The sequence below is a fragment of the Arachis hypogaea genome, chromosome 5 (assembly GCF_003086295.3).
Source record: "Arachis hypogaea cultivar Tifrunner chromosome 5, arahy.Tifrunner.gnm2.J5K5, whole genome shotgun sequence".
Classification (NCBI taxonomy): Eukaryota; Viridiplantae; Streptophyta; class Magnoliopsida; order Fabales; family Fabaceae; genus Arachis; species Arachis hypogaea.
Genome location: NC_092040.1, coordinates 103,325,250 through 103,341,255, shown reverse-complemented (window position 1 = coordinate 103,341,255; position 16,006 = coordinate 103,325,250). Strand labels below are relative to the sequence as shown.

The window sequence follows — 16,006 nt, the reverse complement described above, 5'->3', positions numbered from 1 at the left end:
ATTTTAAATATTGAAAATACAAGATATCTAAGATTTCTAACAACATTGATTCCGCATAATACATTTTAATTTTTTAAAATTATTTTTACACTAGCAGAATCAAATAAATAAAAAAAATTGTCACTTATGAATATTTCAATATACTTTGGATTAAATAATGTATTTTAAAAAATGTATTAGTTGTATTCTTTTTAAAAAAAAAAACATATTCATCAAATCAGTGAATAAATTATTTTTTTAACTTTCAAAAGATTTAATTTTTTAACAAGATAATCCTCTAAAAATTTGTTTATATTAAATAGATAAGTTACCTAGAAAACTCATACGAAACAAGTTTAGCAAATTATCTAATAGGAAAATAAGAGCAACTTACTTAAATAAATTGATTGAACTCCAAATTTATTAGATTATAATTTAACTCGCTATAGAATAGCACAAATTATGTGAAAAAACGAACAGCATTTGTAATAGATTATATATACAGAATTTTTTTTTATCAAAAGATAGATACTTTTATTAGATGAAATAAATGGTCCACATTGAACAACAATCAAAAGGGGAAAATGAAAAGTTCTAACTAAAACAACATGGAATACTCAAGTAGAAGAGAAACGAGTATATGGGTTTCCAAGAGCTCTTTGTATGAAGATTATCTGTAACAATTATGCATAGAATGAAAATTTAAGATTTTACTATCATTTAATTAAATTTATTCATTTTTTACACGACTATGTACGATTTATTATATTTGTAAACTTCATTCACAGAACATAAAAATTAAATTCTTTTCTTAAACACTCTCATAAGGTAAATAAAATAATTTTTAATATTTTTAAAAAATAATTTTAAATATGTTTTTTTATGCATATTTATTGTTGCTTCTAGAATAAAAATAAAATTTTTAAATTTTATCACAATAATTTTTTGTAAGAATAAATTATTTGGATAAATTAAATATTAAAATAACATATTTTCGATGACAATTTTTCAAAATGAATTAAAATTTTTTAAAACAAAAGTTGAATATTGTACTCTTTTATTCTATACAATAGCATAGTCTCTGTATACTCACATTCGCCACAACTCCACATTTTCTCCTGCACTCCACTATCACCGAAACAACTTGGTGAATCTTCTACGTGGCTCTTGCTCCTCTGATTTGGTAAGGTAGTAGCTCGTGCACGTCTATTTTGGTATGATATGTTTATATCTTGCTCAACATGTTCTGACTCTGCTTTCACTTCTCACAATGCTTGCAATTTCAGGTGGGGGGGGGGGGGTAAACCTCCATTGGTTTCCTAAGCTTTCCATTGATGTCCTGGCTGCGATCTCATGAGCTAGTCTGTTTCCCTCTCTCGGCGTCCAGGTGAACCCTGTATCCTGCAAATCATTCAAAAGCATAAAAATATCTTTGAGAATTGCATCGATTTCCCAAATTTTTCCTTTTGATTTTACTGCTTGAACAAGGATTAGGCTATCCGATTCTATAATAGTCTTTCCAAGCATTAAGTATTTTGCCATAATGATAGCTTCCCTGAGTGCATTGGCCTCTGCTATTAGGCTTGATTTAGCTTTGAACCTTGATGTAACTCCTGTAATGATTCTTCCCATGTAATCTCTAATTATTGCAGCTAAAGCTGCTTCCCCCGTCTCTCTACAAAAGGACGCATCGACATTTATTTTTAGCCATTCTTTCAGTGGAGGTCTCCAGGTAACTTGCTTTCCTCTCTTATTATTCCTATGTTGTTGTATTTCTTGCTGCGTGTCTTTGGTTTGTCTGAAGTCTGCCTCCATTCTCTTTGCCATGATTATAGTTGCTTTAGGATTGACTTCATTATTTTGAAAGACAAATTGGTTTCTTGATTTTCACACAGCCCAACATAAAAAACCTAAACTGCCTATTTCTTCCTCTGCCTGCCTTGCACCTCCAACTCTAAGTTTTTGAATCATTTCTAGGAACCATTCTCCAAAAGAGGATACCGAAATTGGTGTTGGTAAGCACTGGATTTGTGAGCCAAACCAAACTGCTCTGGTCCAAGGACATAATAAGAGAGCATGCTCCACTGTCTCCTCTGCCTCTAAACATATCCTACAATTAGGATTTCTTGCAATCTTTCTTTTAGTTAAATTGGAATTGACTGCTATTATGTTATGTGCTGCCTCCCAGAGAAAAAATTTTATTTTTTGTGGAACTTGCATTTTTCAAATTTCTTTCCAAAGATCTTTAATATCTGTGCTAGTTGATGCCTTCTCTCTTTTTTCCTTTCTTTTCTCCTCTGTTGCTGCATAGTACCCTGTCTTTATTGTGTAATCTCCATCCATCCTATAAGGCCATATTAAGCTATCCTTCTTATTCACTAAGCAGACAGGTGTTCTTAGTATTCTTTCAGATAAGTGGTTCGAAAAAAGGTTGTGAACTTTGTTAGCGTCCCATTCTTGGCCTTCAACTAACAGCTCTTTAACCTTCATTCTTCCCACATTCTCTGGTACTTCCAATCTGTGTTTTCCTTCAACCAAATTATCCCTCCAAACCTCTACTTCAGATCCATCTCCAATGCTCCAGCTTCCTTTTCGTCTAAGAAAATCTCTGCCTTCTAATATGCTTCTCCAGACCCATGATGCCCCTCTATGTGCTCTGGCTTCCCAAAAATTATTATTAGGGAAATATATCGCCTTTAAGATTCTCACCCATATGGCTTCCGGGTTAGTTAATATCCTCCAAGCCTGTTTTGCTAAATGGGCTAGATTTTGTAATTCAAAGTCTTTAAATCCTAAGCCCCCATCCTTCTTGCTCCTTGAAATTATTGTCCAACTATTCCAATGAATACCACTCTCCTTTCCTGAGGATGCCCACCAAAATTTTGCCACTCTCGCACTAAGCCTCTTACATAAGTTTTTAGGAAATCTCACAACATTCATGGTATATGCTGGTATCGCTTGGATCACTGATTTTATAAGAACCTCTTTGCCATCTTGGTTCAACAATTGCTCCTTCCAACCCTCCATTTTGTTAATAACCTTCTCCTCTATCCATTCCAAAGCTTTATTCTTAGATCTTCCCCATATAGCTGGTAAACCAAGGTACTTTCCAGGGTTCTCCCAAGCTGCCATACCTAAGATCTCCTCTATGTTAACTCTAGTTTGAATAGGAATAAGACTACCAAAAGAAATACCAGATTTCTCCAAATTAATACGCTGACCCGAGGCTTTAGTGTACTGATTAAGGACTTGAATAATTTGATAAACCTCCTCTTCCTTAGCTTCTGCAAAAATAATGCAATCGTCAGCAAAAAGTAAGTGTGTTATAGGTGGGGCTGTAGGTGCTAGTTTAATGCCAGAGATAAGCTTTTCCTGTTGAGCTTCACTCATTAAGATAGTGAAGACCTCTGCCGCTATTATAAATAGATAGGGTGATAACGGATCTCCTTGTCGCAAACCTCTCTGAGGTTTAATTTTGTTGGACATGTTGCCATTAATTTTTATCTTATAATTTGCACTCTTTACACATCCCATCATCAACTTCACCCACTTTTCATTAAAACCGAAGGCTTTGAGCACCTCTTCAAGAAAGTCCCATTCAAGTCTGTCATAAGCCTTATTCATATCTAGCTTGATCGGTAGTTCATTGGCTCCATCTTTTCCTTTTTTTTCCTAACTTGTGAAAGGCTTCTTATACAATGATAATATTGTCTTGAATGAGCCTCCCACTAACAAAAGCACTTTGTATTGGGGACACTAACTTGTCCAATATCTTCTGCAATCTTACCACAATCAGCCTAGATATTATCTTGTATATAAAATTACAACAACTTATAGGCCTTGGCTGATTAAGGTTTTCCCGATTATTTATTTTTGGAATAAGAACAAGAGTAGTCTCACTAATCTCCTCAAGCATAACGGCTTCCTCAAAAAATTTTTTAACAACTGCGCATACCTCTTCTTTCACAGTCTCCCAATGCTTTTGGTAGAACATCCCATTGAGTCCATCTGGTCCTGGGGCTTTTAAACCTCCCAGACTAAATGCTGCAGCTCTTATTTCATCATCCCTTATGTTTCCTAGGATTTCTTCATTCATCTCATTGGTTACCTTTCTCGGTATTTTCCTAATGCACTCCTGTAAACTTCCTCTCTTTTCAGAAGTAAACAACTTAGAAAAATGTTCTTCTGCCAGTTTTAAAATTTCATCACCCCCTTGGACCCATTGTCCTGCTGAATTCTTTAACCTTTCTATTCTATTCCTATCTCTCCTCTGAATAGTAGTAGCGTGAAAAAATTTAGTATTCTTATCTCCCCATTTAAGCCATTTTAACCTTGATCATTGCCCCCAGTATTTTTCTTCTTGCCTCCACATTTCTGAAATTCTTCTTTTTATTTGATTAATCTGCTGCTGTTTATTCTCTTCCAAACTTGAATTCTGTAGTTTTCTAAGCTCCTCCTTCATCTTCAAAATTTCCTTGTCAGCCCTTTTAAACGTGGTCCTGCTCTATTTTATCAATTCCTCCTTGCAATTCTTCATCCTTTGAATAATGTTGGTCCATGCAGTTCCTCTTGTGATCTCTTTGTTCCATCCCTTATTAATAACATTGCAGCATTCCTCATGATCTTCCCAAAATGCCTCATACTTAAAATGCGTATTCGTTTTATTCCTCGGGTTAGTAGTCAGCATTAATGGATAATGATCCGAACTTATCGCTGGCAGGGCTTCCAAAATAGCATGTTGATTTTCCTCCATTGCCAGTTTACTAGGACTCGATCAATTCTTTCCCTAGTTATGAACCCATTTCTTGGGTTACTAAACCAAGTAAATTTGTTTCCTTTAAGGTCCAAATCCATGAGCCTATTATCATTCAGGAACTTCCTAAACTCTTCAAGTTGCCCTCTTGGTTTTGGGTGTAAACCAACCTTTTCCTCTTGTGTTAGAACCTCATTAAAGTCTCCAATGTATATTTGTGTTGCCTCTTGATCCCAATTATTGGCTGTTAAATTCCTCCATAAATTCTTCCTTTTCCTGAAAATAGGATTACCATACACAAATATACATTTCCAAAATTCACCATTGTTTATATTTATTTTAGCTGTAATAAAATTATCACACCACGACAAAATATTAATATTCACATTTGATTTCCACAAAATACATAGACCTCCGGACAAGCCCCGGAGTTCTACACAAAAGGATTTATCAAAATATAATTTCCTTCTAATAGTATTAATTCTATCTTCCTTAGCTCTAGTTTCCATCAAAAAAACTACTGACGGCTTGTTAAATTTGCAAATATTTCTTAATTCAGCCATTGTCGAGGAAGCCGCCACTCCTCGATAATTCCAACTTAAGAGCTTCATGGCTGAATTTGGGGCATGCTTAGGCCCGCCTCCTCAGCCTTGTTATTATTACCTGTGTCCCAGTCCACTATTCCTTCCTCAGCTCCATTCCATTCAGCTACCCCTTCTTCATAATTCTTGATTCTTTTGCTGATTTGCACCAGATCTTTTTCACTCTCATCCTCCCAGGCTACTCCAGTTATCTGCAGAATGCGTCTTTCATCTCTCTTCCTTTTAAGTTTCAAACTTTGTTGCATATAATTAGCTAACTCAATTTCTCACCCTGATGAACCTCTGTTGTTTTCCACTATCTTCTCACCTTCCTCTTCACCGTCGCTCGCTAATTCAACATAATACATGTCTCCACTTTCTGCTTTATACTCTTGCTTGTTCTTTTCTTCCTTGCTCCCTTCCTTGCCATTTGTTTGATTGTTGTGAATCAGATCTTCATATTCTGTTCTCCTTGGGGTGTGGGTTTCATAGCTTGATTCAAATCTTTGACGTTTATTTTGATCTAGACTCTTTCTTTCTCTTTGAGTTGACTCATCCCTGACCCAATTTGTTGGACCTTCAATATTTGGCTTCCTTCCAGCTTGTTTGCTTAGTTGATCATGAGTTATTCTCCTATTGGGCCTGATGTCAAAGTTTAGCCCAACTTCTGCCCTCTCTTGAAACTCTCCTTCAGCTACTTGTTGGGCTGACCTTTCTATTCCCTTCTTGTTTTTCCTGATCTCTCTTGATGAAATATCCATTATATAGCCTGCCCTTAATTCCTCTAGGTCAGCATTCCTTCTCTGAAAATTTGGGATATTCTGTGTTTTCTTTACCTGCCCCTCTGCTCTTTCTCTTTCATTCTCTTCCACAAATTGATTTTCCAAGAAATATTCTTCCCTTAATTCACGCTGCAAATTCTGCTCATCTTTGAACATGCTTTCTTCAGTATCTTGTCTGTCCTCACTCCCTCTTCCTATGCTTTGTTGTCCACGCGCTGTTTCTTCCCCATCTTTCTCTTTCCATCCACCTTGTTTTGAGCTACCAGCACCCATAGATGTAATAGCTCGAACCTGGCTTACTCCTAAGCCTGCCGAGTATCTAGACTTTGTCGAATCCCAAACCGCCATTGCCGTTGGGTTCTTGCAGCTTTTTTTTTCATGTCCAATGATACCACAGTTGTAGCAGTAACAGTCTGGTAGTCTTTTATATTGAAAATATACCCATAGGTTTGAAGATTTTTCTCTTGCTAACCAAAAACCTGTTGGAAGAGCCTTTGATATATTGATGCCTACTCTTATTCTCAAGAAAGGTCTCCTAAGAACTCCATCCACCTTTGGGTCTTCTACTTCAGCAACAACTCCTAACATGTTCCCAATATGAATGGTTGTTTCCTTGCTCATGTAATCAACAGGAATACGATGAACTTGAACCCAAAATTCCATAAAATCATGATTAACTTCAAACACAGATTCACCTTCAGTCCAAAGTCGAAGATTAATCAGATTACCTCTCACATTCCACGGTCCATTCTGAAGTATTTGCAGCCCTTTTTTCCTATCTTTGAAGCTGAAAAGTATCTTCTTTGATCCTATTTCAGTGACAGCTACTCCTGGTGGATTGCCCCACATCCCCAATAAAGCATTTCTGCAAGCCTTGTAACCTATCTCTTTATCAGAGATAACTTTGCCCACTATGTTAAGACAGTCGACTTTGAATCCTAGTTCCCCTGATTTGTTGAGACTGATTACTTTTCCTTCTATAGAGTCCATGTCCAACTTTACTCTCACTTACTGTTGCTTCTTTCTTGCAGGTTTTATGTGTTGCTACTAGTGCAGAAGTTAAAGAAAGGAGCTTGATAAACTAGTTAGAATGCTGGTGTAAATGTAGGTTGATGAGAACTCCCTATTGGAGAAGAACCTGGTGTTCTAGAAGAACTCTCCTATTGAGAGAGAAAATTCTCCTATTGAGACGAACACATCCTTAATTCTTACCGATAGCTAGTATTAAACTTTTATTATTGAATTCTTTTTTCCAACCTATACAAATAGGCCCATTCCAACACTCTAACCTATTAAGCTTTTTTTTTCCGATGAAAAAAATATTTAAACTCCACCCACTTGGACTCAGACCAACCTTAAGCTCCATTAGCATTAAACACTTTTTTCCCATTCATTTCATTTCAAACCCAACTCTCAACTCCAAATAAATACCCAACCTGCTACAGTTTTTCAACCAAAGCCCAATATCTCCATGTCCACACTAATAACATCCAACTGCTCCATTATAATACCAGGAAAAAAAAAACATACAGCTCAGCATACTTGTATTTAATCTCCTGGACATGTTTTCAATTATTAAAAAACAGGGATATAGAATGAAAAACCTGTCTATTGTATGACTCTCATCCTCACTACAGAATTGACATCTTTTAACAAATATCTTGCAGTGCCATGCTCAACTTTCCTTACTGTAGCCAATTCCCAAAAAAACAAATTGACTAGGCAAAAAACATTTGTCTGAATGATATCTATCTACTATCTTTAACATTTGTCTGACTCCATAAAAGATCATAGTGTTAATTAGGCCTACCTAATCATTTGAGTAAAGAATATTTACTTTGATCCTTAATCATCAAGATTCAAGACAATTAATTACATCAATAGGAATTAGGAAGAGAGAGAAAAAAGGGGGGGTTTATCTGTAATTTTCTTTTTAAAAAAAATATTGTTTTTATTAAATTTCCCTCGCAAGTCACAAGTATTTGAGTTTGACGCAGCCTATTTCACATGTCCACATCCATCTCCACCAAATTTACACTAAGCTTTGACCCCAACATAAAATTACAACAAACACCAACCTTTTTTGTTTCCACAATCACCACTTGTGCTTCTAAATATATTAAATAAATATATCTTGGGGGAAAAATGCGTGTTTGGACGTTGAATAAAGTATATTACACACTTGTTATAAATTAATAATTCGTCGCTTGTATATATAAAATGTTAAAGACTAACTACTTTCTAATAATCATTTCCTATATAATTGCATAATCTATTAGGTATACCATCTTTTTATTCAAGTTATTATCCGTGTAGAAAGTTACTAGATTCTAATATTTTAATACAAATTATGCGATTACTTTTGATTTAAAGTAAATTATATTTTGTTTTAAAAAATTTAAAAATATCACTAAATTTTATTTTATTTTAATTTTGTCCAAATAAATTTTGAGTTGCATCAAATATATTTATGATAATTAAATTTCAAAAAGTTTTGAATAAATCAATTATATTTAGTTTATTTGTGTTAAAAGTTATTTTTATAAAATTATTGTTGAATTAGTCTTAAATTTTTTAAAAAATTAATCATCCAAAATATATTTGATATAAATAAAAAATTTTAGGATAAAATTAAAATAAAATAATTTAAAAATATTTTTAAACTTTTTAATAAATTTTAAGTAAAAAAATATATTTTACACTTTGATTTAATATTTCTCTTTTAAAAATTGATTTAAGACAAATTCTATATTATCATCGAGTTATATAATATATTATAATATAATTCTTTGGAACTAATAAGCCTTTGATTAAAAAAAGTAACAAGACAAGTTGGTTTTTCTGAAAAAATTGTGATCGACTTATAAATCACTATATGAATGGTATGAAAGACTAATGGAAGGATGAAACATGTTCACTGTTATAAATTTTCAAAGACAATCTAGAGTTGTAATGTTTGAGGAACTCATTTTCCCTCGAAATAATTGTAAAATTCTTCCAAGATTTGTTTAATATATGTTTGGATAAACTATTAAAAATACATTCAAATAATGTTATTACTGATCAAAATGTACCTAAATTTTGCTATCAACTAAAATATCTTTAAATAATTTTAGAACGCGATAAAAATATTCAATATTAAATATGTATTTTTTAAAAAATACTTTAGAAATTGGATTTTGATGCGATTTTTGCTAACATAATTAAAAAAATAAGATATTTATTCTTAAAATTTAGTGATTTTTTGTTTAAAATATATTTTAAATAATTTTTTAAAATTATTATTAGTTGCTGAAAAAAATCATGAAAAAAATATACTTAATAAAAAATCACCAAATTTTAAGAAAAAAAATATTTCATTTTTCTAATCATACTTGCAAAAAATCGCATTAAAATTCAATCTCTAAGTTTTTTTTAAAAATACATATTTAATGTTGTGCATTTTTGTCGTGTTTTTAAATTATTTGAGGGAGTTTTGTTGATAACAAAATTTGAATGCATTTTTGTTAGTGACAAAATTATTCGAGTGTATTTTTGTTGCTTTACCGTATACGTTTTTCTTTGAAAAATTCTTTTAGGTTTAGGTTGGGATAAAAAATTTTAATATGGAGAAAAGATGTGAGTTTTTGCTGGAAATGGAGCTTTCTGGTGTATATACAGGTGGGTGGACGTTGTAGATATAGCAGGTGTAACACATAAGTCATGTGCTGACTCAACGCACATGCAGCGTGATGGACACGTGTTCAAATCAGGAGCAACACGTATCATGCTTGTTGTCCACGTGGCGACCATCTAGACAACATGCACCCTACATGTTGGATACGTGTCAAACGCTGGTTAGATGGCATTGTAACACGTAACTTGCGAGATGAGTACTCTACCTATAAAAATCGAAACTCGTTACCATTTTACTTCATTGTGAGAAAGGTATTTTTCTACATTGTTGATGTGATGAATGACACTGTAAATATAGTGATTTACTACAACGATGAAATTATACAAAATACATATGAGGGAGTGAGTTTTGCGTGTGAGAATATATTTTCGTTTGTGGTTCCGTGCCCTATAACGTTCACGGAATTACAATACAAGCTCTGTAAGACCATAGAGAGTGATATTTTAAAGAATGTTAGTAATATTCTCTACAGGAGTCCGGTGAAAAAATTTTACTGAAAATTCTTGTTAAAGTGTCTTAAAACTCTATGCGAAATCTCTATAAATCCAACTCGCAGGGTGCGTATTGTGCCAATATTTTTGCATATCTACGTTTTTACAAAATACTCTAAATAACAATTTTAACAAAGATACCATATATTTATTCATATGCAAAATAATTTCTATTTAGATCGAACTAAAAATCACTTTAATTAACTAATATTTTATGCATTTATCTATATCAAGCAAGATAGTATATAGCCAATACAAGAATCAATTTGTTTCTAAAGATAAGTAAATTTATCATCAAATATTTTAGTTTTTTTTTATAGGAAAAGGGGGTCATAAACCCCAACAGCAGCAAGAAAAACACAAACTAAAATAAACACTAAAAAAGCATTACTTGCAACCTTTCAACCTGAAGGTACCCATGACGTCAGAAAATAGTGCATGAATAGTATATGAAGGGGGAGCATAAAAAATATGGAGCCCATAAAGAAGATCTTGTCATTTCTTGGCTAAAATATCTACTACCGAATTTGCTTTCCGAAGGATGTGGTTCCAACGCACCTGAAAATTTTTTTTTACAAGAATCGCAATATCTTCAAGAAGAGTTGCACACGAATGTTGGGCAGGACACCCATGCTTAACAAAATTAATGGCCATATCAGAATCCGACTCAATAATCACAGGATAGAACTCATTAGCGGTAGCAATTTCTAGTCCTTTAATTATCCCCCATAGTTCAGATTGCATGATTGAACATCCCCTAAATGGTAAGAAAAGCTCGTGACAAACCTACCCAAATGATTACGGACAACACCTCCACAACTTGTATTACCTGTTTGATTGAAGAAAGAACCATCCATATTAATGTTCATGAATAGATCATTCGAGGGCACCACCGAATCAACTATCGATCGGTGTTGGTCTTTTTTGAAGTAATGTTGGCCTTCATCATTAGAGCATAATAAAAGTTCCTACTGACAATAGACCTAGCCACCCCATTAGGATGAAAACTCTTTTCTTCGAACACGTATTTGTTTTTAGAATACCATAAAGATGATAAAATCACTCCAAACTAAATAGGCCAATCACTAGGAATCAACAGATTCTGAATAAGCCACTTCAGCTGGTTAAGGTTGAAAAAATCTCTTACAAGAATTTGGGACTAAAGTAAATGTCAAGTATCTCTAGCAAAATGGTAGTCCTTAAGCACATGCAAAGCTGTTTCATTACTATGAGGGCACCGAGGACAGGCAGCATCATGGGATAAATGTCTTCTATACCTTTCGACATTGGTGAGAATAGCATTATGGGCTACTAACCATAGAAAATAGCGGATTTTTTCTGGGCCTTTCCATCTCCAGATGAGCTTGAAGATATGACTATAGACTGTCTGGTTCTCTTGTAATGAGTTATAAGCAGATTTCAAGAAAAAAGTTCCATCAGAGGAGTTCGCCCATGCAACCTGGTCACCTTTCTTGCAAGCCGAAGGCGGAGACATGGCCACTATCTTCTGAACCGCCATTTCCAGAAGCAAGCTCTTCAGTTTGTCTATGTTCCAGCCCCCTAAAACAGTGAAAAAATCCGTAAGTAAAATTCCTAAATCAGAGATATCACTTACCTGAGTGTGGAGCTTATTTAGGCTTCCTATGCGCCAAATTGAATTGGCCTGGACATCCTTCCAAGTAGAGCAAATACCCTTCCATAAATTAGATTCATTTTTCCTCCTTCTGATGAGAGGAATAATATCATTGCCGCAACTGTACTTTGCCCTCAAGACTTTCGACCAGAGGGAGTCTTTTTTTTCGATCAGACCCCATCCCACTTTCATCATGAATGCTCGATTTAGATCTTTGGCATGTCTAACGCCAAGACCATCAGCGGTCATTGTTTAATAACTGTCCGCCAGTTTAAGAGATGAACTTTTTTGGATTGCGCTGCTTCTCCCCAAATAAAGCTCCTGCAATTACGATCAACAAAATTACAAGTAACAGTAGGTAATAGAGCAGTTTGCATAGTATAGAAAGGCATAACAAAGAGGACAGATATCACCAAAATAGTTCTCACTGTTAGGGAGAGGAAGGAGGCTTTCCAATTGTTAAGTCTTCTCTTGATCTTAGCTTCGATCTCCTTGTACATATCCTTTGTCACTCTAGAGTGAATTATTGGAACACCCAAGTATTTACCCATGTCATTAGTTCTAGAGAAGTTTAAGAAATTACTAATATCATGTCTCACTTGGTGCCCCACATTTTTAGAGAAAAAACTGATTTTTTCACTGTTGATTTTCTAACCAGAACTTGTGCAAAACGCTTCTAAAATTCTCTTGATAATGTCTACCTGCTCCATATTTGCTTCCTAAAAAAGTATTAGGTCATCCACAAAAAAAAAGATGAGAAAGCTCGGGAGCCTCCCAATTTAGCTGAATAGGCTTCCAAAATTCCATACTAACCGCAGTGTTAATAAGATGAGATAGTCTTTCCATACAGAGAACAAAGATGTAGTGAGATATTGGATCATCTTGGCAGATACCTTTAGAAGGGCGGAACTCATTTAAGGCATCGCCATTCCATAGAACTCTCATTCTAGTAGTGGAAATACACGTATAAATAAGCTCAATGATATTGGGAGGAAGTCCTTTATTTGTGAGGGTTTCCCAAACGAAGCTCCACTTCAACCTGTTGTAAGCTTTTTCTAAATCAATTTTGATAGCCATTCAACCTTTTGGACCCTTTTTGTTCCTCATAAAGTGAATAATCTCTTGAGTAATGATGATATTATCCGAGCTCTGTCTTCCCGGTACAAAACTACATTGTGTAAAACTGATAACCTTATCCATAACTCTTCTCATGGCCAGGGTTTTGGTGATCACCTTATAGAAAACATTGCGTAAATTGGTCGGACGCATTTGCTTCAGATTGATAACTGGTTTCACTTTTGGAATAAGCGTTATAAGAGTTTCATTTATTTTCCCTACTTTCTCAGGAGTAACAAATATTTTCTCAATAAGCTTGACTAGGTCCAAACCAACTTTATGCCATTGATTTTGGTAGAAGATTGCTTGAATACCATCAATATCTGGTGCTTTAAGGCTCCCCATATTGAAAATCGACTCTTCAATTTTAGAGAGAGAGAATATACTACCCATGGCTTCCAAGTTTTCTTGAGGAAGGGCTGGAAAGGGGTTCCTCAGGATAAAATCAGCAGCCGGGGTATCATCCGAATAAAGTTTAAAGAAGAACGTAGATGCCATGTCCTCCAAAGCAGTTTTATCGCTTACCCAGTTACCATCCATGTCTTGAAGACCGAACACCTTATTTTTCCTTCTTTTAGCTAATGTAGTCCCATGGAAGTACTTAGTATTGCGATCTCCAAATTCAATCTACTTACATTTAGATTTCTGAAACCACATCATTTCTTCTTGAATAAGAATTTTTTCATATTCCCTCCAAAGAGAAGACTGTAAGTTCTTGAAGAAAATAATTATTCTGGGAGTTCATGCTGGCTGTAATCCCATTTAATCACCTAATAATTCTGCTCTTCCTTTTTAGAATATTACCGAAGACATTAAAATTCCAGGACTTAATCGATTTTTGAAAGTTTAAAATGCATTCAGACCAAGAGTCCTCCAAATTCCAATTACTACTAACCATGTTGGAGAAGTCGGGGTGAAATAGCCAAGCAGCCATAAATCTGAATGGTCTACGGCCATCATTAACATTATTATGGGAAGAAAAGCAAAGACACAGGGGGAAGTGATCGGATTTAAAGCTGGGCAAATGTTTAACATAAGCGTTTGGAAACCGAATTTGCCAGTCTAGGTTACAAAGCCCACGGTCTAACCGTTTATACAAACCTCCCCTTTTCCAGGTAAATGGCCAACCGGAGAAACCCAAATCAAGTAGCCTAGTCTCAGAGACACAAGGTTGAAAATCCTCACAAGCATATCTATTTTTATTAGAACCACCTCTTCATTCATGATTGTGAAGAGTAGCGTTAAAATCCCCAATCAGACACCAAGAAAGATTATTTTGACGATTGAGATCACAAATATTATTCCAAAGGTTTCTGCGATTAACCTTTTGGGGGCTACCATAAATAGCAAAAAGTAGCCACGGTTCATTATTTTCATAGTTTACTTTCATGTTAATCATCTGGTAATTATGGCTAATTATATCCACTCTCTAGATACTAGTATCCCAGAGGCACCAAATACTCCCAGACTGCCCTCTAGCCTCTTCAATAAAATAGCCATCAAGCCCAAATTTCTCCCACACTAACTTGCTCGAGAACCACTTATATGAGTTTCAGTAAGAATTGAAAAACTAACCTTATACTCTTTTTGCAAGTCTCTGATAAGGCTGGAGAAGATTTTTTCCCCTGCCCCCCTATAGTTCCAGGCAAAAAGATTCATAAAAGCAGTAATAAAGAAGAAGGGGTCACAAGACCACAGCCGTTTAACATAGTTCTTGAGCCATAACACCCAAATTTGTCGGGTTCGTCATGGTCTGACCTTCTTCCCCATGATGGAGACTCCAATTCGGTGGTGAGGATTCCAGTAGCTTGTTTAGTGAAGGGTTCTCTTTGTACGTTGACTGGCCCCTCACTCCCGTCGACGATTCCCCCCGATTTAAGAATACATTCTTCACAACATGAGCCTCCATGAATTTCTCGATTAGAACATTGAAATCGGCCAATTGGTTATGCTCCCTTTGTAGTCTTGCATGCTTTCGAGCATCTGTTGTTCCATTTCCACCGTTTCGGGGTTTTTTGATACGAAAGAGCGAGGCTGGGTCATCATTACGAGAAAATAGAATATTTGTAACAAAAACTTTGAAACAAATTTAAAATTGTTACAAAAAATTAGTAATTGTTACATAATAATAATATTTTGTAACAATAATACAATTTGTTACAAAACATTTTGATATTTTGTAACAACTTAATTTTTTTTGTTACAAATTATATTGGCTTTTGTAATGAACCAGTGTTTTGTTGCAAAATTTTAAAATATTTTGTAACAAAAGATGAAGTTGTTGCAAAAGTTTAAAATATTTTGTAACAAAAAATTAATTTGTCACAAAATTCAATATTGTTTATAACAAGTTATTTGTTTGTCACAAAATACAAGAATTTTTGTAACAAATAAATTATTTTAAAATATTAAAATCTTTAAGATAATTTTATTTTATTTTAAATATTTTATTTTTTAAAATATTATTTGTGTTAATTAATTATTTTTTATAAAAAATCAAAGATTAAATGATTTATTTTAAAAATGGTATATATTATTTTATATTTTTTATAAAATTAATATATAATTTTACTAATAATTAAATCTTAAATGTTGATTAAAAATTAATTTTTAAATTAAAAAACTAATTATTCAACATAAATAAAAATAGTTAAAATTTAAAAATAAAAACAAATATAAAAAATAAAAATCCTAATTCTAACCCGTGAACCGACTGGGTTAAAACTTGGACTGGTTCGTTGCAAAACACGCATATCAACCAAGTTGAGTTAGATTTTACACAATTCTGTCAAAGAGAAAAACGTGACAAGGATCTACCAGGAGGACGTTTCTATGCAGTTCGAATTAGACACATTCGAATTATGCCAATAAACAGTAATTCGAATCAGATTAATTCGAATTTTATGTGCACATAGTAATTCGAATTGGAGCAATTTGAATTAGTCATCAATCAAATCATCATAGTAATTCGAATTACTCTGATTCGAATTACACA

At 34.1% G+C, this 16,006-nt stretch overlaps 1 protein-coding gene across 1 annotated transcript; it reads right to left on the bottom strand.

The window, feature by feature from the left end:
- Positions 1 to 2,202: 2,202 nt before the first annotated feature.
- LOC140173264 (uncharacterized) lies at positions 2,203 to 5,579 on the bottom strand. The gene is made up of 5 exons (XM_072196081.1): positions 5,396 to 5,579; positions 4,903 to 5,075; positions 3,935 to 4,249; positions 3,741 to 3,776; positions 2,203 to 3,651 (listed from the first exon to the last, which is right to left on the bottom strand). Exons 1-5 carry the CDS (start codon positions 5,577 to 5,579, stop codon positions 2,203 to 2,205), a joined length of 2,157 nt encoding a protein of 718 aa, XP_072052182.1.
- Positions 5,580 to 16,006: the final 10,427 nt, after the last annotated feature.